The 21,338-nt window shown below is 40.2% G+C and overlaps 2 protein-coding genes across 5 annotated transcripts; both read left to right on the top strand.

The window, feature by feature from the left end:
- The first annotated feature begins 441 nt into the window (after positions 1–441).
- LOC127367721 (upstream stimulatory factor 2) lies at positions 442–14,254 on the top strand. 4 transcript variants are annotated; one of them, XM_051407786.1, is made up of 11 exons: positions 444–827; positions 1,287–1,327; positions 1,580–1,716; positions 2,917–3,036; positions 3,793–3,946; positions 6,424–6,511; positions 8,434–8,472; positions 10,429–10,487; positions 10,816–10,910; positions 11,014–11,142; positions 12,021–14,254. In XM_051407786.1, the coding sequence occupies exons 1-11, from the start codon at positions 793–795 to the stop codon at positions 12,108–12,110; spliced, it is 987 nt and encodes a 328-aa protein (XP_051263746.1). In that variant the 5' UTR covers positions 444–792; the 3' UTR covers positions 12,111–14,254. The 4 variants fall into 4 exon arrangements, with proteins under 4 accessions (XP_051263748.1, XP_051263746.1, XP_051263747.1 ...); XM_051407787.1 differs by having other exon boundaries at positions 453–827; positions 1,610–1,716; XM_051407788.1 differs by lacking the exon at positions 8,434–8,472 and having other exon boundaries at positions 442–827.
- A 5,761-nt stretch (positions 14,255–20,015) lies between these two features.
- On the top strand, positions 20,016–21,115 carry hamp (hepcidin antimicrobial peptide). The gene is made up of 3 exons (XM_051407791.1): positions 20,016–20,332; positions 20,433–20,510; positions 20,674–21,115. Exons 1-3 carry the CDS (start codon positions 20,246–20,248, stop codon positions 20,782–20,784), a joined length of 276 nt encoding a protein of 91 aa, XP_051263751.1. The 5' UTR covers positions 20,016–20,245; the 3' UTR covers positions 20,785–21,115.
- Positions 21,116–21,338: the final 223 nt, after the last annotated feature.

A 21,338-nucleotide genomic window follows, 5' to 3' on the forward strand; every position in this document is an offset into this window, starting at 1 on the left:
TTATAAGTAAAAGTCCTGCATTAAACAAAAACTTAAGCTGAGTATTTCTATAGTGTGGTACCTCTACTGTTTACTTAAATAGAGGATTTATTCCACCACTGACTAAAGCACCCTTGAGCATGGCACACTGTACATACACTGCTGTTTAAGTGTTGCTGGAAAAGTTGACTTTCCCTTGAAAATAAACTTCACAATTAAAAAAAACAAACACTACAAAGTGATTGACAAGGTCGTGTAGAAACAGTGTTAAAAAGTAAAACAGGAAAAAGACCTTAACAATAAAATGAGCTTTGGGATGCAGATATTGAATTTTGCAAGGCACCTTAAGTCTTTGGGGATCAGTAACAATAATGTTTATATGTCCACGCCTATAAACGCTTCACTTTGTATCATTTATGTTACCCTGAGGACAATAACAGATGATTTAATGTTTGTTTGTGAGACTTTTTGTCCTTCCCACTCTCCCTCTCTCTCCCTTTCTCTCTCTCTCTGTCTTTATGCAACCAACATATAGGATTGTGAGTACTTTGTTCACAGGCGGTAGAAAATAGATTCAGCTTTGAACGTGTCGTGGTCCCCACTGAGCTGCAAATCCTCCGGCGCCACAGCTGATGGAAGCGGAGTCACCTCGGATCACCCAGCGGCGGCAGCGGCCTCCATTTTAACTCCGACGCCGAGCCATACCTCACGTGTCCTGGGCTGTCTCTCTCACATGACCCGAGTGTTTGTTCCCGTGATCAGCACTTCCATCTCCGTCTGTGACACCGAATATCACTTTTTATACTAACACTGATGGATATGCTCGAACAGAGTTTGGACACCGCAAGGTAACCGAGAGTCGACCAAAATGGCCAACTGAGACAGGCTAGCTATAACATGCTATTTCGGATAGCTAGTTTACGACGCTAACCGAGGCCTGACCTAAAAAAAAACTGTTGTTAATAGTGAATTTAAAACTAAAGACTACAGTAAAGTTAGCAAGAGACGTGGAAGTAAGGCGGGGTGGCTGGTTAGTTATATCGTAGGAGACCAATGTGCAGTTAACATAAGTTAGCTTCAGCTAGCTATTAAAACACAAACAACAGTGTTGTCAGCCACTGAAGGTAACCTGAGGACAGGAGCAATGTTGTGTTTTACTTAGCGATTGTGCTGTTGTTTGTTGACTGGCTTCTTGCACAGCTTTTCCATCACTTAAGGCACATGTTAAACTCACTAATTACATTTATTTTTATGCAGAGTAGTCTCGTATTGCGTGTTTTTTTTATTTTTCTGCATCTGATTTGCAGCCAAGAAAAGCAAGAAGAAGAGGTTGTCCAGACATCTGAAGGTAAGAATTTATTTACTACGCTGTCATTGACAACACCTGGAACCTGCACAGCAGTGATGTATGCATTGTGTATAATAGCCACAATAACGTTAGGTTTTAACACAAACATAGATTGTGCTTTAAATTATAAGATGTATAGTAGAATATAGCATCTTGGCAAACTATCTTGTTGTATTGTTTTCTTTCTGCAGCTGTTCTCGGGGCTTGGTAGCTGTTGTTTTTAGTCGTTTTCCTTCTTTTTCATTCTCACAGCTGGCTTTTCTGTCCTCTTTTCCCCTTCAGACGGAACAGGAGAAGAGCAGACAGCTGTTACTATAGCCAGTGTTCAGCAGGCTGCAGCATTTGGTGACCATAACATACAATATCAGTTTCGCACTGAGGGTGGTCAGGTAGGTAACTAATGTATGGATTTGTACCCTACTCATGATTGTTTGTATGCCTATTTCAGAAAATCTCAAAGTGCATGGTTTTTAGGGTAAGATTGCATCTGTTCAGCACTCCCAAAAGGAAACCAGAATTTCCCCGAATTACTTTAGATATCAGGTTGAATCAACGTCCAAGTGGTGTTTGTGCAAAGATAAAATTGGCACCTGCCAGAGCTTCACATTGCATATTGATAAATGTAGTTGAAAGGATTTGGTCGTATGCATAGAGCATCCTGTCAGTAAACAACATGTCATGTCACACAGTATGTGTGACACATTATTTTGAGTACTCTGTGATTCAGGTTTCTTGAGTGTTTTGGTGTAAGCACTTTTACCTCAGAGAGAAAAAAACTTCTGTTCCTCTCATGAACAGTGTTTTCTGTGTCAGGTTGTGTTTTCTTTTTACGTTATTGTGCGTTTTTCTCTGGATGCTTTAGCTCCCTCTCCTTTTCCAAAGACAAGTCAGGAGGATAGCAGGCTCTAAATTGCCTACAGTTATGAATGTGTGTTTTTCTTTTTCTAGTCCCATGATTGACTGGTGACCTTTGTCAAAAACCATCTCCTTGCCATCCACAAAAGTAGTATTTACTCCAGCGATGGTCAGTGATTGACAAAGGGACAGCGATGCAAATAAATAAACAGAAAAAGTAGTGTGCCACTCAAGTTGGTTTATCCTTATTTGGACGATTTACACTGGAGGGAATTAAGTCAGTGATCCATGTGGGTAATTTGGCGTAAACAGGGCTAGTGAGAGCGATCATGTGCTTCTAGTCTGGTCTACGATTGGCATGGGGCTGCTGTCACATGTCAGTCAGGAGGGGAGTCACATGATGGAGGAATACAAATACTGATTCTTGGAACAAACAAGCTCATTTTCTTGACTTGTTTTTAAAATTGAATCATGCACATTCTGAAGCATAAGCATATTACATCCTGCACAATATGCTTGCGCTTCAGTGATATCAACACACTACTGAGATTAGGACTATAGTGGCAGATACTAGGCTTGGCTGAACTGAAGCAATAGATATGATAAACAAATCTACAAGTCAGGTAAGGTTTTGATCTGGGTATAGTACACCGGCCATAGGGTAAATGACATAAAATACTCTTGATTTCACAGTTTTTCCCCCTCTCCTTCTCTTTTACTTTTGTTTCTTGCAGGTGACGTATCGTGTTGTTCAGGTGACTGACCAGAACCTTGACGGGAGAGATGATGGGGGAGGAGCAGTGAGTGTCGTCTCTACAGCCGCCTTCGCTGGGGCTCCTCAAGCTGTGGCTCAGGTATTAAAATCTGACCCTTTTTTTATTTATCTTAGAGAACCCTCTGGTAATATGGACTGTTTTTAAAGACTAGCTGCATGCTTTAGACTGTAAGTACTAATGCCACAGTCTTCAGGGATAAGGTCGGTGAGATTTCAGCATTTTATTATTCCAACAATTCCCCTTGTTAAAACCAACAATGAATTTATCCTGCTAATAAGTACTGTAGACACAGCCTAATGTCATTCATGCTATAAAACTCCAATGTTGTTACACCATAAAAAATATGTATAAGAGACATACCATTGACATATTCCTGTGTTGTGATTAAAGCTGCAAGTGTTGGTAATTCCTTTGAGCTTGCAAACAAGCAAAGCAGCAGTAGTAGTAGCGAAGCAAGTGCACGACGTCTGTCAGACACAGAGCTGCTCACAGAGATTTCAAATGCAGTTGTGAATTTGTGAATTTTGTGTATGGCAATGTTTACATTATAAGTCAGAACAAGCCATTTTTCCCGCAAGAACAGACCAGAGTTTATTCTCATTTGCAGTATACTGATGGTGTTGCTGACCTTGCTGTTATCTTTGCTAACAAGATCACCGCTACTTCTTTTTCCTCCTTTTATCCCAGCTGTCAAACAGCACTGCGTCTTGCTTGGGGGTCCAGAGGGTATACCAGTATTGAGTCTGACAGAGACTGAGGTGTGCGTTTACCTGCTGTGACTGCTCCATTGCTACTTGTTCAAGCTCTCTCCTCTGTCTCTCTTATCCGTCACAGGCTGTGATCCAAAACCCTTTCAGTAATGGAGGAAGCCCAGCAGGAGAGGCGGTGGGAGGGGAGACGCGCTTCGCTTACTTCCCCGCAACCGCGGTGAGCGACGGAACTGTGTCTGTGCAGGCTGCCACGGACCCCACACTCACACAGGCGGGGGGTGAGTCAGTTTTCACGCTTAATTTGGGATGAAGTTTACCACAGTGCTATGGGGGCTAATTCAGCCATTATTTTGAATGACAAACAGGAGAGTATTAAGGAATACCGTAATGACAGAATAACAGCCCCTTTTTTAGTAGTTGTAAATGAACCCACCACTTTGGCTGTTTTGAAACAAAGTTGGACCATGTAAAGTACTGTAGAACATAAATTATGTTGTCCCTTTTGTTGGGTACTGTAATCGAAATATGATTTGTGATACAGGTGGATAGAATTTCCTGCAACAATGCCTCAGCTTTTTTTGCAACTAAGGTTTTGCTCACTTTTGACGTATTGACTTATGACAACGTATTTTGTTCAATACAAGATTCCTTACTCAGTAATATGTGCAAAACATTTGTTGCCATGGTTAGAATACGCTTCGTGTAACAGTTTGTAAATGACACAAGACAAATATTATCAGAGGCCTAAATGAAATTAGTCACGCTGATCATATTTACTGTTTGCTTCATGTCACATGTCCGCCCACTCTACTTCTCTTCCTCTTTATTGCCATATGTCGTCCCCTGGCTGTGCTAACCGTCCTTGTGGTTACATGGTAGTGATCCAGAGGAGGCTGGTAAACTCTATGTGCCTGTCAATGAGGGTGTCTGGGGCTTGGTCGACCTGGAGAGCAGATTGTAGCTCTCTGGCTCTGTTATACACAACCAGCATCTGCTTGTTCTGGCATTCTGTTGCCAGAGGCATTTTAGCTCGAAAAATGGAAACAATTGATCAGTTATCCATATAATTGCAGATTAATCAAGTAGGCAATTGACAGAAAATGTGACTCATTGCAGCTCTATATGAGGCACACACAGGGTAAAGAAGAGCTGGCCACAAAACAAATGGATAATGGATAATAAACCATGTTTGTTACGCTACACAAATTTAATCCAAGTACCAAGACACGGCACTCAACATTTCATAGTAATATACCATCTGCCCTGCCTGTTAGTTTTAAAGCTTCTATTTTTAAGTTTTAGCAAGATCAAAACAACTGCACAGACACTATCACGGTTTATACAAGGTTATTTTGTGTTCCTTCAAGGAGGGAGCCGTCCCCGAATCTTTTGAGTTTTTTGATAAGCTTCCCTTTAGCAAGTTTTAAAAATGTTATTTAATCCATTACTGAGACTTGGCTTTTTAAGCTAATGCAGCACATCCACACACCCCGCCTGTCTCTCTCTTTCTCTCGCTGATCATTGTGTGTTGTACTAACATCACATGACACACACCCAGAGAAGTCAGGCGCCAATTGACGCACCTCAATTATAATGCGCGATATACGCTAGGTGCAGCAGAAGAAAACTACAAAAACTGCAGGGTTTTGGGCGTTTGGTTGTGGTTTTTCTTTTTTGGGTGTTGTGAGTGGCTGCCTGCTGACGAAAACAGAAGGAGAAGAAGAACATGAGGTTTCTTTGCTGTGGGTAACGGCTGAAGCCAGGGCCTTGCAGGAGGAAGTGGGCTGCTGTCTTTATCTTCTCTGAGCCTGGGGCAGTTTAAGCAGGCATGACATACTGGCTGAGGAGTGCACCGTAGGGTGTAGGTGGAGAGTACTTCACAAACTGCCATCTCCTATGAGGTGAGGGATAGTGGAAGATAGTGCACTAGGCTCTGGCAATGAACCACATTCTTGCAAGACTGGATCCAGGGGCGGGAAGTGCCTGACCTTTCTGTCGCACTGACTGTGTGTAAGCATCATGTTTTTTTCAACAATATGTATCCACCTTTTTCATTTTTTTTTTTTTTAAAGAAGGATGTCAGGTAGAACGGATTTTCACCTGGATTTCATGAATCCAAACATTTAATGTTTCTCAAGACACTGTAAACTCAATTTTCACAAAATGAGCTAATAGATATTGAACTGCAGAATAGAGAAAAAATGCCAAAGAGCTGCTGGGCACAGGAGCCCCTCATCATAAGTTGTTTGTTTGTTTTTTTAAAAAAAGGGATAAACTACAGGCTGTTTGGAGATCTGAAACGAATGAGCCCCATTCATGTGTTATGGCTGTGTCAAGGAATTACATGCCCTGCTATTTGGTGTTACTGGGGATGGGTTTGTGTCAAGGGACCTTAATTGTTGGGCTGATGCATTGAAAATAAGCAGAAGCAGTGCTGAAAGGCACAGTTTCTGCATGCCTTACAGTGGACTATGTGCATTGAGCATTCAATTTTATATTTCAAGCTTTGTTGTGAATGTCTCAGGGGATGAGAGAAAGGGAGTCTTGACAGTGTATGTGTTGATTTTACATGAGAAGGCTTCCAGCAGTGCAAACATTATTTTGCACGTGCCCATGAGGTTGTTTTTTAAATATTGAATACACTCTTATTTGCTGTGAGAGATTTCATTAGAGCAACAAGACCCAGTCTTTCATGCCATGTTGCCCTTCTGTTTTTTTCCTCATTGCTAACTGACGACTCCCATGCCTTCCACAGGTCAGTTTTATGTGATGATGACCCCCCCTGATGTAATTCAGACAGGCACGCCACGAACCATTGCACCCCGCACACAGCCCTACCCCGCGTGAGTATCAGCTCCATCAGTTGCTGTTTGGGAAAAGGAGACAATATTGATATTGCAGTCTGAGACACAGCTATTTCTGAAAACAAACTCTTCACAAGTCAGTTCTTGTAAAACACTGTTGTTATCCTGCTTGTAAATGCCACTCTGTTTTTTTAGCAGACAAATTGTGAATTGCTCAGTTGAAGTTTGAAGTTGTACATTTTGGTTGGAGTTTAAAAGTGGGGCAGATTGCTTTTTAATGTTTAATGTTCAGACCCATTCACAGCTGTTCATTAACTTTTAGATTTTAGAATTTTTAGAACGCATTTGGCAGAGTGGGTCTGCTCTTGTGACGCTGCAGAACAAATCTGTACAAGCTTGACACAGACTTATTTTACTTCAAGAAACCCCACCCTGCAAAGCCTGAGATACACAACATTTAAATGAACATCAACACATATTGAGTGAACAAGGCATGCTGAATTCACTTAAATCTAAATGCTAATGCACGGGGAGGGTGGGGAAGTGGTGGGAGTTAAATTGCTGGGGAATGGGCAGGGATGTGGTTTTTAGCGGATGTGTATGCAGAGAGAAAGAGCACCAAAACCTGTTTATAGGGCATCCCTAGCTGTTTGAGATCAATCTGGTTGATCAGTGATTGGATCTTACATGGTTGTGTGACTACAAAACAATTTAACACACCTATTTAAACTAGCATGAGGCTCAGTTTATGCAAACAAAGTCCTACGGTTGTCTTTAACGTTTACCACAGACTGTGTGTCTGCCCAGTGACTCTTCCTCATCTCTCTCCTGAGTTTGCTGTGAAGGTTGATTTTTATATCAAGGATCTTTATTTTAGCCCAGCCTGGTTGGCCTGTTTGCTCCTTCTTCTAAAATCTTCTTATGTTATTTATCTCTAAAATTCACAACATGCATCGTTATAATCATGCATCAAAAGGGACTTTCTCCAACTGTTAGCTCCATGCTGGTGATTGCTGTTATTAAGATAATCAGCAGGCTCACCTAAGCAAAGACAAACTGAGTTGTCATCTTCATTGCATGATACCAGCCTGGTTCTGGCCTACCACAAATAAATCAGCTTTATTTCACATTCTTGGTTCACTTGAGTGCCAAAAACACATGAGCCATGAGTAAGGATGCAGTTTTATTAAAAGTTCATGTAACTGTTTTGTCCAGGGTTTAGTAAAAGCCAAAGCACAGCCGTTTGCTCGTTTGGTCACCCAAAATGAACACATGACCCATTATCAAATTGAGTTAGCACCGACCTAAGTGAATATTCTTCCATTCTCCAACAGGCCTTTAACTTAACCTTTAACTCGTGAAACTGACATGACATACCATATTAACACTGGTTGTTCTAGGTAGCACATAAGCTCCCGTTTTCCCCCTCATTATGATAGTTATTTAAAAAAAAACACGAAGGAGGCACCACACTAGTATCTGTCTCTGCCTTGCATCATTATCATTTGTCACTTTGGGTATACAGTATACGGATCTACAACTAGGATGTTTACTGCTCCTGTGAATTTCAAGAACTTCCAATTCCTCCCAGATTTAAGCTCCTTTGTTGTGGGCAGCATTACGGGGAGTTCTAGATCCGCCCTAAATTTGGCAGCAGCTCTGCCGTCTCTGATGTTGCTTGATATTCACAGTGTACAACAGACTGCATTCCAGTCAAGAGTAAAGCACAATCTTTATTGCAGTGTACGTCTGCATTGCCATGTGTTGAAAGTGAACTGTTTAGTCTCTCAGAATGCATATCTGCAATATGTTTGTTTCTATTCATTTCCTCTTCCATGAATAATTTATGATTTTTGACACAAGCCTCAGTAATATTTAAGTGTAAACTAATGAACAGTGACATTATCGTTGATATGTGAGTAAAATGAATGAAAACTTGCCACCCTATCTGCCGTCCGCAGAGATGAAAACGAGCTGCTGCAGCATGAAGGTTTAAACTGGTGAGGACAGTTTCCACATTTCTCCCACACTCCTTTTTTTTTTTTTTTTTTTACAGCAAATGAACTAATCAAATGAAATCACAAGAAGAGAGAAGAAGCACACAAACCTCTGCCCTCCTCTCCTCTCTACCCCTCCCCTCTCATAAGTCCCTGGTGATTCTTCCTGCCCTTGATGTGTGAGACACAGATGTAGCATTTCTTCAGTGCTGACCCTGATCCATTGTTGTTAGTTGTGCTTGTGGCGAATGTATTTCTCCATTAGGACTTAGAAATTAGGTCATTGTTCTCCATCTGGAAACAAATGGCTTGCTCCACACTTTATTTTAGTATCATTTTCAAAGTGTCCTCTGTCTTAGTTGTTCTCATCTAGCCTAATTTTGAATAAGTTAGCTTTAAAACTAATAAGACACTATTTGAGGTTCTTATATACTGGAATTAATATTGGGAGAAACAACGCTATTGTACACAATGTGTTGCCAGTTTCACCATATCTCCTCCATATAATTAGTTGCACAGAAGTGGTTATATGTCACTAAGGCTCATCTTCGCTCATATCATCCATTTCGAGAATATCAAGCCCAAGCTGCAGTCACTTGTATCTCAATGTACGCCTAACTGACTCATTGTCCAGGCCCCGGCTTGGTGTAACACTGTAGCCTAATGAAAGGGGAGTGCAGAAGGAGTGACAATTGCATTTCTCTTTCGAGGATCAATATAGGAATATACAATCTTAGTCCTCTTCTACATCCATGCTCCAAATGATATGAATGAAGCACTTCAGCGGTGGGGTTGTGTACTGCTACTATTCTTATTTCTCTGGCAACAATAACTCTCAGGAGCAATTAAATGAGGTGGGCCTCTAAGTTCTGAAAGGGAGGGGAAAAGACATTCCTCTAGGCCTGTACATTTAGTTATTCATACAGTCATCCACATTTTTTTACACTCTGCCGGAGAGTATTGCTGGGCTGAATCCATTATACAGCTGAAATCCCATTAAGATGCGTTGAGATACAAGAGAGACTGCAGTTTGGCTTGGCTGACTATCTCAAACGGAGATATCAGTAGTCGAGTTGTGTTGATGGCTCGCAAATTCACTGCTGTAGAATAAAGATGTGTCGTAGAGGGACAGACAAGGAACAAGAATGACCTTACAGGACATTATTAAACTTTACGCCACGAGCAAGCAGAAATGCATCCGAGAAATGTTACATTATTTTTTTTCCTGTAGAAAAGATATTTTCTGCACTGTTTCTGTTCTTTTGCATTGTTTATTGATTCATTTGAAATTTGAGTTAAATATTGTCTGTTCCATTAGTGAGACAAGAACATGGTTGAAATATTCAGTAGGCTACCTATATACTTATACGTGAGTGCGTTATTGGCCTGTTCATGTCGTAGTGGGTGGTTGGATAAGTCTCCCTGTCACGTCTCAGGGACTTAATTAACAGAATACCTCAGGGAAGACACAGAGACAAGAGACAATTGTGTCATTAGCCATACGCCCAGACTCCAAGAGACAGCATCTGGTTTTCTACAGTGTTGTAATTTTACAGCATAATAAAGCAGAGAGCTCCCTTCGGGCCACACCTGGGAAAAGGACAGCCAACAAGAATAAGAAGGTTTGACGGGTCTCAGTATTCCAGTCAAAGCAGCGCAGCTTCAGGCCACTGAGTGCTTCAGGACTGCATATGTGGCCTCATATGGCTGTGCATCTTTCAGTAATTCTAACAAAGGCACCACACCACTTCAGAGGCTCCTTTTTAAATAGCGCACTGGTAGTGGTGCGGGCTGTAATTACAAAGGCCTAAATTGAAAGATAACTGAAGAATAGTGTTTAATATGCACAGGATTAGGTGAATTTGGGGGGTTGGTTTGGATTTGTGTCTGATTGTAGGCTAGTCAAAGATTGGAGATATTGTATTGTATGAAAAGTGTTTTTTCCCTGTCTGTCTGTAGGAAAATGGATGGACCGAGAACACCAAGAGATGAAAGGAGAAGAGCGCAACATAATGAAGGTGGGTAATTAGTTATGATTGTGGCTTTTGAATTCATCAGACGGTGCAACACAATGCAGCGTGGTGCCTAAATGGAGTGTTTTGTTGAAATAAAATCACCATGCCCTGTCAAAGTATTCCAGGAATAGATAATAATGTTTCCGAACTGGCCACCAGAGGTTGCTGTTGAGCTGTCAAAGTCGGGCAGTATTTGGTACCTGTAGTGCACCCAATGAAATGACGAAATCTAGGAAATGTAAAATGAAATGAAAATGCTGCTTGTATTTATTTATATATATATATATATTTATTATTTTCTCACTTGTTTCTCTTCTAAACATTCCATCAGTTGAGAGGCGGCGAAGAGACAAGATCAACAACTGGATTGTCACGCTTTCCAAGATCATCCCAGACTGCAGTATGGACAGCACCAAGACTGGAGCAGTAAGCAGTCTTACTTGACTCCACACTGTTGCTACCTTTTTACTGACGTTTCTGTTTTTAATGGTCACCATTCAACTTTGTGACGGCATCTCTGTCCCTCTAGAGCAAAGGAGGCATTCTGTCCAAAGCTTGTGACTACATCCGTGAGCTGAGGCAGAGCAACCAGCGACTGCAGGAGAGTCTGAAGGAAGTGGAGAGGATACAAGTGGACAATGAGTTGTGCAGGCAGCAGGTATGAATATCAGTCTATGCTCAAGCCTACAAATACAGGCCTCAAGTGAAGTTTCTTGGACTTCAATTATGGGTAAAGAAGGTCTATGAATGGTAATGTCAAAATGTTCCTTTGAGGTGGTTGGGTGTTGCAGATAAATAAAGTTATATATAATAAGGTGGCCATAGTGGGCTGCATATGTGTCTATGAAGATTGCTTCTGCATTGAATAGATTAGTTTGCTTTGGAGTGTGTTGCAGCAGAAGCCTCAGAAGCATGAAATCCTTGTAGCCCCATATGCATCTTCATTTCTCCAAAACAAATGCCCTGAGACTTCAGCCTGTATAACTGATCATCACAGCCTGACAAAGAGGTTCAAAGAGTTTGCACTCATATAATGAGAAGTGTTACCTGAAATCAGCGCTTTGAGAGACTGTGGGAATAGTATACACAGGGGTTGTGTGAGAACTAACTGCATGCTAATGCACTCAAAGTATTGTGAAATCTTGCAGCTCTGAAGCTGCCACATCTCCCCATTGAGTCCCAGGCCTGCAAGGCATTCAGCAATATATTCTTATTCTGATGCTCCAAGCTCAATATCCTTTCCTCAGTCCCTCGGTGGGAAGGCAGGGAATTCAGGATGTACCCATGGGAAATGTAGCAGAGATGACATACCTCAAGATTTGATAATCCAGTTGCTTGTGGACAGGGGTGTCTTTGAAAAGAGCTGCATATACTACTCTTTAATCCCAGGGATTGAAGAGCCCTGTGTGTACATTACAAACAGCCAGCACTCTATGTCTTCAAATGAAAAAGTTTGGTCTATAAACTTGGAGCTATATTAAGCTGTCACAGGGATGAAGATGTTGATGAGATTTTTTTTTGTCCTTTGCTCTTAAGATTGAAGAGTTGAAGAATGAGAATGCTTTGCTCCGAGCGCAACTCCAGCAACACGGCATCGAGATGGTTGGAGAGACACCACCGCAGTGAAGCAGAGACACAAAAAAAAAACAAAAAAAAAACAGGGAGGGGCACTACCACCCAGACATACAACTGACGCTGTGGAAGAGATGGCGAGAAGATCAAAAAAAGGACTTGTGAAGATCACTTTCTTTTTTAGTGAATGCATCCTTCTCTGGGTTCCCAGGTTGCAATCCCTTCACTGGCCAATTGTGGCTGTACTTGACTGTTCCAATCCTATTGAGATAACCACCTGTTACAACCCGGTAGAAATGTGCTCCAAGAAAATATACCCACTCACCACCATCAGAGTGCTTTGCTAGCACCAGCTTTGAAAGAGAACCTCTTCTGAACTCCTCCCTTGTTTTGTATTTATGTAGCCTCACTCATGGACTATGATGTTTTTCATTTAATTTTGTTACCCGTCAGTGTATTTTCCCCCAAAATTATTAATTTTGACTTAGTTCATGCTTTTATTCTGTTTGTGTTTTTGAGTTCTGTATTAATATGTTGTTTTTAGCTGCTTTAATTTATTAGTCTGCTTGCTGACACAAGCCTTGATGGAGACCAGTTACATTGAAGCTCATGTACCCCAGAGAAGCAGATTGAATTTTAAGTGAGAAAACATCAAAGTATGCAAAACATTATGGTTCTACAGACAGAAATAATGTGACACACATAGCTTACCTAGACCCAAAGATGAACAAGGCACTGTGCTGGTCTATGCTTCTGGGCTGATTTATGTAAATATGAATTCTCATGTTTTAATACAGATGTTACAGAATGTTAGAGCAGATTATCTCTGGGAGTAAACAATCAATAACTCATTAACTTCATGCTGGCCCTTTGTCATAATGTGTGCTATCCTGGAGCTTGATTTGACAAAAGAGTGCTATACTTGAATTGTTGGGCATTTGCTTAAACAGAAAAACAACTCAAAAGTCAACAAAATAATTAGTAGAGAACCAACTGTTCAAATGCTATTTAATTACAAATTGAAATGTACAAGTGCAGAACTTGAACAACAATTGACAAACCCAGTGCGCTGGATTGTGGACTCGAGAGAAGAGTGGTGCAAATTCCAACTTTTGCCAAACTATATATAGGTACTGTGGGTTTTATTTTCATCTTTTGTTCATGTGTAATTTACCGGTGTCTCAATACGTGTAAGAATAATCCCCACATGTTTCATTTCAAGCTGTTTGCTCTATTTTGGTATTGCAACACTTCAAATAGAGCTCAACGCACAAGGGGGGGAGGCACCCTGGAGAGCAGTACTCAAAGACTCTCTGCTCACTATGGAAAAGGAGTACACAGAAATTCTGTGTTGCGCTTCTTAGTTGAGCACAACTCGTTCTCCATGAAAAGACGGAATAGTTGGAAAGTGGGAAACTTGGAAATGATCTCGCATATTTCTCCACCCACTCAGGCGAACAATAAGTAAACTGTAATTGGTTGTACAAACAGCAAAAGCCAATATTAACATTGTTGATGATTTTGTGAATGAATATACATGATGTATTTTTGTTCTGCTTTGGGCGATGTGAGTGAAAGTGGAAGAGAGATATCAAGCTTCGGAGCCACTTATTAGAGCATGATTGCTTCTCCCTGTGTCAACAGCTCAGGATCCAGCAAAGCAAAACCAACATTCAGACCCCTGGCAAAATCAGGCAGACTATCACATTTTAATATCTCAAACTGTGCAAGTTAACAGCTTGTGCTTTGGAAGTGCTGTTCTGCTACTACTGCTAGATTCAAACCTGATAGTGCAAGTGTCTGATCTATCAAACGAGGCTCCTAGCCAAAGTTGAATGATAGATGTTTTGCAGTAGAATTTTTTTTACACCTCAGTGAGAGGAGAGCAGAAAATGTGAATGTGAAGACATGAATAATGCTTTGGAAGATGGATGTTCACAAATGAAAGGTCACTTGTGGCTAATTCTTTTTTTTTTTCTTCTTGAGTTTCTTTTTTGAAATGGCAACAGAAAGGGGGGAAAAAAGACAGATTTTCTCTCTGTAGCAGCCTCACTGTTCTCAGGTTAGATTGTAAGACATCTTTTCTAAGTAAAATGGTGAAAAATAAAACTTTCACTAGCTAATAACCTTTATGGACTTTTCATTGTGGGTCATTGTCCTTCTGCAGATCCTGGACATAAACAAAAATCTGTACTTCATTTCTTGTGTCAAGTTTTCAGTCCCTTGTGTGTTTGTCCAACTGTTATTTAGCACAAAACTACAATAGATCAGTTAAATTTGGTATATAAAATATTAACCCCACCAAATACTTGGTTTCAAATCTGAGTTATCTTTCTATAACTTTGCTTAGTTAAAGTTTGAATGTCAGAGTCTGATTAAAATAATGCTAAATCCCAATTGGTGCACAGAAGCACATGACATCACCTTTATCCAGTGGAGTCACGCCCATTCAAACCAGCGAGAACAACACAAACAGAAACAACCAAAAATGGTTTTAACTTTAGCAAAAAATGTGGTGTTCCTGTAGGACTGATTCACGTAGGGCCTTAAAGATGTGCCTAGAAATTCCTACAAGCAGAGATTTCCTGTTATTGTGGCTTGTTTGAGATTAGCTGCTGTACTACTACTACTCTACTGTAAATTAACACATCTACTCTGAACAATCTGGGAAAAACAAGGATGGTGTTTTCACCTATAGATGCCTCTATAGCATTATGATTATGATTTAAATGGGCCACCGAGTCCTGAATCTGACTCATTTTGAAAAAAAAAAAAAACACTGTACAAAGCTCTAAAAATGCTCATCCCATCAGCATGATTCACTGTGTGCAGTTCCAGATGTAGATGCAGAATTAACAGTTTTATACATCCTATTATTAAAACAACACATTTTGAGGATCATGCAACCTTGGAGAAAGTATGCACCCTCTGCGTACTCTTTGGTTCATGCAATCGATTGATCAACACACTGGTAAAATTAAAACCAGTAAGTAGCTGGAACACGCAGAGGGCACCTTGGGTGAGAGAGATCAATGGTGGATAAAAGGCACATCTAAGCCCTGAGTGAGATTGAGTTTGACACTGCAGGTTGAGGCATTTAAGCATCATTCTGCTGTTCTTAAAGAGCGAGCAGTCATGATTTGGATAATCAGAGTGTGCAGACTGAGATGCTGTTATCTTCCAAACAGTAAGACTATTTATAACTTAAGGACTCATTGCCTATCAGCATTCATTAGGCTGACACTATTTGTTGCATTTGCCTCGGTTTTGTCTTGCCGCCCCCCTCCAGTGTCTCCAGGCTTGTCAGCTGCCATTCAAACACACACAGCTAGCCAGGCAGGCGTCTGTGTGTCCCTGTCTCTGTTTGAAATGGCTGATCTCTGATCCCACGTACCTCTCTGATTGGGACATACGTACTCTGTCTGTCTGTCTGCCTCTTTCACCCCGAACCTGTAAGAGCTCTCTGAAGTTAAAATGAAGTTAGTTTGGAGAGGAAAGAGCATACAAACATGTCGATTTCTTCTCTAATTAATGTAATATGGAGCGTGTACTGGGGGAATGTCACATTTACCTCTCAGTGCAGATAATGCACTTACAATTAATTGATGTATTAATTGGAAGAGGAGAATGTCTCCGCTTTGAGCAATAGATTGTTATTGCCAAAATTATACTTCATGGATTTGAAACAGTGGTTTATGTCCGGTCAGAAGTGAGCAAATGTCTGCTTCCAGATATACCTAGAGAGCAGGACAAAGCCACCTGCTGTGAAATCCTATATGTGAATTGGAAAAGTCCTTTTTTAATTTGTGTTTAGGCAGAGCGCACGGTTGACTGATTTTCTCATGCTGGCCAATGCATTCTGCTGGAAAGCCACGGTTTCTTGTCCTGCAGGCTAGTCTTACCTTTGTGCTTTCTGAGCTACAGCACTGTCAGGAGCATATTGTCCACTGCCTCAGCCTGTTTCACATTCCCCCTCTCTCTCAGGTTGTTATTTGTCGAAAATGGTTGACAGAAAGAGTCTTATTACATCTGACATACAATGCTCCTCATACCTTGTATACCACACTGACTCTCATCTTTCTTGGGCCTACATTAATAACTACACAGCAACCACACAGCTCCTGTCTCACTCATAATAGTAGTATCAGCACAAAGGTATGCATTCTGCAGCTGTCAAGAGAAATGAGGAGATACGAATGAGCTCAGATTTAATTTTTTTTTTTGCTTTTCTGGAGCAGCCATATTCTACAGTTTTTTGATCAAACTGACATATGCAAAAATTCATTTTGCATAAGTTGAAAGACATATTTGACTCCACAAATAAGCAGAAACAGTGGGGAGTGTGGTTTCTGAATATAAATATATATAAATACATAATAGAAACATCGCAGTGGATAAACACTAAAAATATCACTGTTTCTGATCATTATTATTGTGTATTACACAATAAATAGGAATGTCTGGTGACAGAATCGGATGTTAGATGCAGCACAGAAGATATGTTTTCTGAAATTCTTATTAATTCATTTGTATCATTTAATTTAACTTATTTGATTCTGTACGGTGCTCAGTACATTAAATGGTTGCTACCTACAACAACCAGATTAACACTAAACAATGGTTAAAAATGGGGTTGTGGCAAAATAACACAACAATTTTAACAATTTTTCAGGCAGTAAGAACCTAATGTAAAGCAGCTTAAATCAACTGGATTCAGTGCTTCACTAGAAGAACATTTAAATAATTTAAAAAAACAAAAACATTTATAAGCAAAGCCTCAACTCCAGGTCTGCTTTTACATTGACAGGGCATATATCCAGTGCATTACCCTATTACAAAATGTGGATTAGGCTTATTTTTCAACTTTAGCCCAGTCAAGAAAATGGAAAAAACAGCAGTCTATCCACTCTAAAATATTCCCATGGTGTGGCTTTCATAAGGAGATGCCAAAAAAAAGCTTTATGTTAGGCTACTAATGCACTGTTTACTGGTCTTCCTTAAAAATTATTTTATTGAAACACAGTTGTGCTGTTAGACCTCTAACTAAAAATATCTCCAGCTTCCTGTTTGTTTTAAAGATCTTGTGATTGTACAAATATCTCTAAATAGATTTTTCTCCAATGAACCACAGCGAGCATTTCTAAGTGGCAGCTTAAAATATTTCTGAATTTTGTATCTCTGTTAAGTGTTTTTGGGGGGCATTTGAAAACAAAATAGATTGACAGTAGAGAGAAGACAGAAAATAAGGGGAGAGAGATGGGAAATGAAACAAGGGACCCCTCTCTGACTTGAACCAGAACACTGGAGTTCATAGTCAGTGCCACAACCATGTGTTAATTAATTTTTAATACCGACTTTTATTACTGACTTATTAACAATAATTTTGTGTTTTTTCTTTGCTCTCTCTATTGTTAAGCCCTTTGAGCTACATTCTTTTTATGAAAAGGGATATGGTTCAATCGTCTTGTTATCAGCATTTTTAAAGGGAATTTTGACTTATTCATGGCAATAAAATTGACACTGTTAAGTAATATTTAGGAAGTTCCAGTAATATATTGTAACATGCTTCTAATGCCACACAAACTGGGGAATTCCACACAGTGCAGAAACCCATTAACATGAGCTCCATACTGCCCCCTGTGTCTGAAAAGTAACACTGCAACACCGACAGTCAGGAGCAGTATGATTAGAGGTCATTACTACTAAACGTTCTCATGTTTATTTACAAATTGATGTGTTTATGGTGCACCAAAACTGGTTCTTCCATGTCCTAGTTTTGAGCAAAGCTGTAAACACTGACAAGGCGACAATGGGGTGAGGTGGAGTTTGGTGACAGACAAGCGGACAGAAGATGAGTTTGTGGAATGTCTTGCAGCTCCATATAAAGCAGGTGGGGCCAGAGAGGAGGAGGGTAAAGGAGGTGACAGGAACAGAGGACGATGATGAAACAGGGACAGACGGGGGCAATGCCCTGGACCGGGAAAAGAAGTGGCGCCTGTAGAGGTGAATCTGTCCGCCGGGCTGGTGCCTGGCTTTGTTTGGCCAGAAGATTCCTACTGATAGCCTCGGTGGCTGTTAGGAGGGACGCATGCTCAGTAGACACAGGCCAAAACACACACGTTTGGAAAACCCAGATCTATAAGCTGTTTTTGTTCTTTTTAACTGTTTTTGAAAGTGTACTTCCACTCACATGTATGCTCGCACGCTCACAGTGAACCTAGATAAAATATTTTTTATCCTGGCTCACTCAACCCATCTCATATTGAGATTTCTCATGAGCTGAGTCATGCTTAGTGAAACATAACAAACAACATGACATATGCTATCGTGAGTGGACATAATGTGCTAGTTCAAATAGCCCCTTTCTGTCCCTCAGTCCTGCAGAAACACACAAGCACACTCACAATAAGTAAAGATAATGTGATGCTCTCATTCATATTAGAAAGGTATGGGTAGAATCCAACAGATGTGGACCCATTCGTGGTTGTATTTGTTGACTCTGATGTTGTGGTCAGCCAAAGCAAGCACGCAGGCCAGCAGGGTTATCATTGAACGAGACAGACTGACGCAGGGGTCCCGCGGCATGTTGTTTCACTAATTGAGTCAGCACGGGCAATTTGGAAAGACTTTGAAGGTATAATGAGAATTCAAATGGCCCCTGATTTTATCAGCATGCTCAGTCCACCGTTTATCAGTTTGTACCTTTATTTGTGCCTTTGTGTTATTTCATTTCCACCATTATTGATTTTTGTATTTATTCACAGCCTGATGTTGTTCTGGAATAGTTCTCTTACACTGACAGGTTAATTAATCTTAAGGTATTTATTGCTGCTGCAGTGATAAGGGCTAAGATAATGCATACAATTTTAGAGTTGTATGCAATTGTTAATGGATTATTATCATTATGCCACTGTCATTACATCATTGTAATTTCACACAGTTTAAAATATTTATAAACCTATCAACAATTGGATACATTCTGGGTGGCAGGAAATTAGTAATGATGTTTTAATGAAACAAGCAGCTGTCCCTTGTCTATATTTCAATACATCATTCTTACATACTGAATAATATAACATAAATCACATACAAAAAGACATGAAGTATAACTAAAATAAAAAAGATAAATATAGTGATATACAATAGATTTGTTTTGTTGCAGAGTAAAACACGGAGCAATGCAACTCCTACCAGACATAATAAACCTCATCAGATTACATCGTATTCATCTTTAACTAATGCATATTGAAACACCTTGACTCTCAAATAGAGGTTTTTAATCCTGGCTACTATTCCGCTGCTCTCAAAGGGATTTAATTTGGTTCAACTGCAGGTTCCTGTGTATTATGCAAAAACTGAATGTGTTCAAAATGAGGGGCTAATTATTCCATTTGAGAGGTTGTAATTACATCCTTTAGACTGAGCAATGGATATTCCAAAGTGGCTTCCCTCTCCTTAGTGAAGGATTTCCTGGGTCGAAACAAGTGCAGCTCAGTCAGCCGTGCAATAGATTGACCCATGCAGTTTTTGGCCTTTGCTGTGGGAATCTCCAACATTCTTTCCAGTTTGTTCCAGGAAAAGTCACATTTTTAGATGAGCCTCTACAAGTATGAAGCACTGCCTCAATACAGACTACATATTGCTCTCATATATTGTAAAAATGATGGCCTCCACCCGCAGAAGCAGCAGCTTGTTCATGTGTGGAATTATGTGTTCTGTCTGCGGAAAGTAATTTAATTTCAAAGTTCATACTTGATTTGATATTGTTGAACAGACAGTGGGGCCCACACTCAAAAATAGATCAGAGAATTTCCACTAGTGTTGTAGCACTATAAGGAGAAGAAATGAAGAGGTCAAAACTTCCCCAGTGGAGTTAGGTAACTGCTGCCAGGAAAGGGCTGGCCTTGCGGAGTGATGAGGCAACACTGAGCCAAAGTGTGTATAAATACCAGAAAGCTCTGCATACTCAGCCATCAGACAGAGGAAGGACTCTAAAGAGCTGACAAGGGTCACCAGAAGATCTGAAGGAAATCCACTTGCCCAGACAATCACCATCCATCACTGGAGCTGAAGAATAAATTGAAGATATTGTGGTGCTCTTTGGTGGCCTGACACCCATGAGAAAAAAGACCTATCAACTCTGATCTTCAAAGGATTTAATAACTAAACCATTAAACAAAAAACCTAAAATGAAGGCATTCAGCATTGCAGTTGCAGTGACACTCGTGCTCGCCTTTATTTGCATTCTGGAGAGCTCAGCCGTCCCATTCGCCGGGGTAAGAATTTGACTTAAACTCACTTCATTTACTTGTTAGCTATAAATGTTTTGTCACGATGGTAAGATGTGGCTCCTAAATGTGCATAATTCATTAACAGGTGCAAGAGCTAGAGGAGGCAGGGAGCAATGACACTCCAGTTGCGGCACATCAAGAAATGTCAATGGAATCGTGGATGGTATGTTCAATTGACTGAATGAATTAAGCCAATTACTGTGAGCAAATTAAAATTTAAGTGGATGTGTTTTCCCCATGGAGTACCCTGGTGCTCTCTCCACACAAGGAGAGGATGAAATGCTTGGAGATGAACACCATGCTCATGTCTCTTGTCTTTCGCACAGATGCCAAATCACATCAGCAGGCAGAAGCGACAGAGCCACCTCTCCTTGTGCCGCTGGTGCTGCAACTGCTGCAGAGGCAACAAGGGCTGCGGTTTCTGCTGCAAGTTCTGAGGATTCCAGCAACGACCACAACATATTAATTTATTAGGCTTTTTGTCTGTCCCCAAGAAATGACCTTTTCTTTCTCTAATGAATACCTGTGCTACACTGTTTTGTATCATTTTATGAGGTATGATTCATGGAAGAGCACTGGAAAAAAATAGCTATTCTTTATATTTATTTTGTATGTTTTAATACTTTCACCTTTTTTTGTGTGCTTTTGTAATCTCAATGATATGTAAATTAGTTTCTAAGAATAATCAGGATGTGATTGTTTCTTCATCTGAATTAAGTCTCACAAGTTAATATCTGGTGTTGAATAAATAATTAACATTCTAAGCAACTGCAGAATTTCTTTTGCGTTATTATTATTATTATTATTTAACAGCGATAGCAATCATGATCATCTGGGCACATGTTAAATATTATACTTGCTTTACAGTATGCGTGATGAATAATAGTAAGATATTAAGTGCTAAAAACAATTTAACAACTGAATTGTAATTATTATTGTACAATTCTTAAAATATTGTTCAATTTAGTCTCGCTGTATTTAGTTTTGCTCA

The sequence above is a fragment of the Dicentrarchus labrax genome, unplaced genomic scaffold (genome assembly GCF_905237075.1).
Source record: "Dicentrarchus labrax unplaced genomic scaffold, dlabrax2021, whole genome shotgun sequence".
NCBI classification, from domain to species: Eukaryota; Metazoa; Chordata; class Actinopteri; family Moronidae; genus Dicentrarchus; species Dicentrarchus labrax.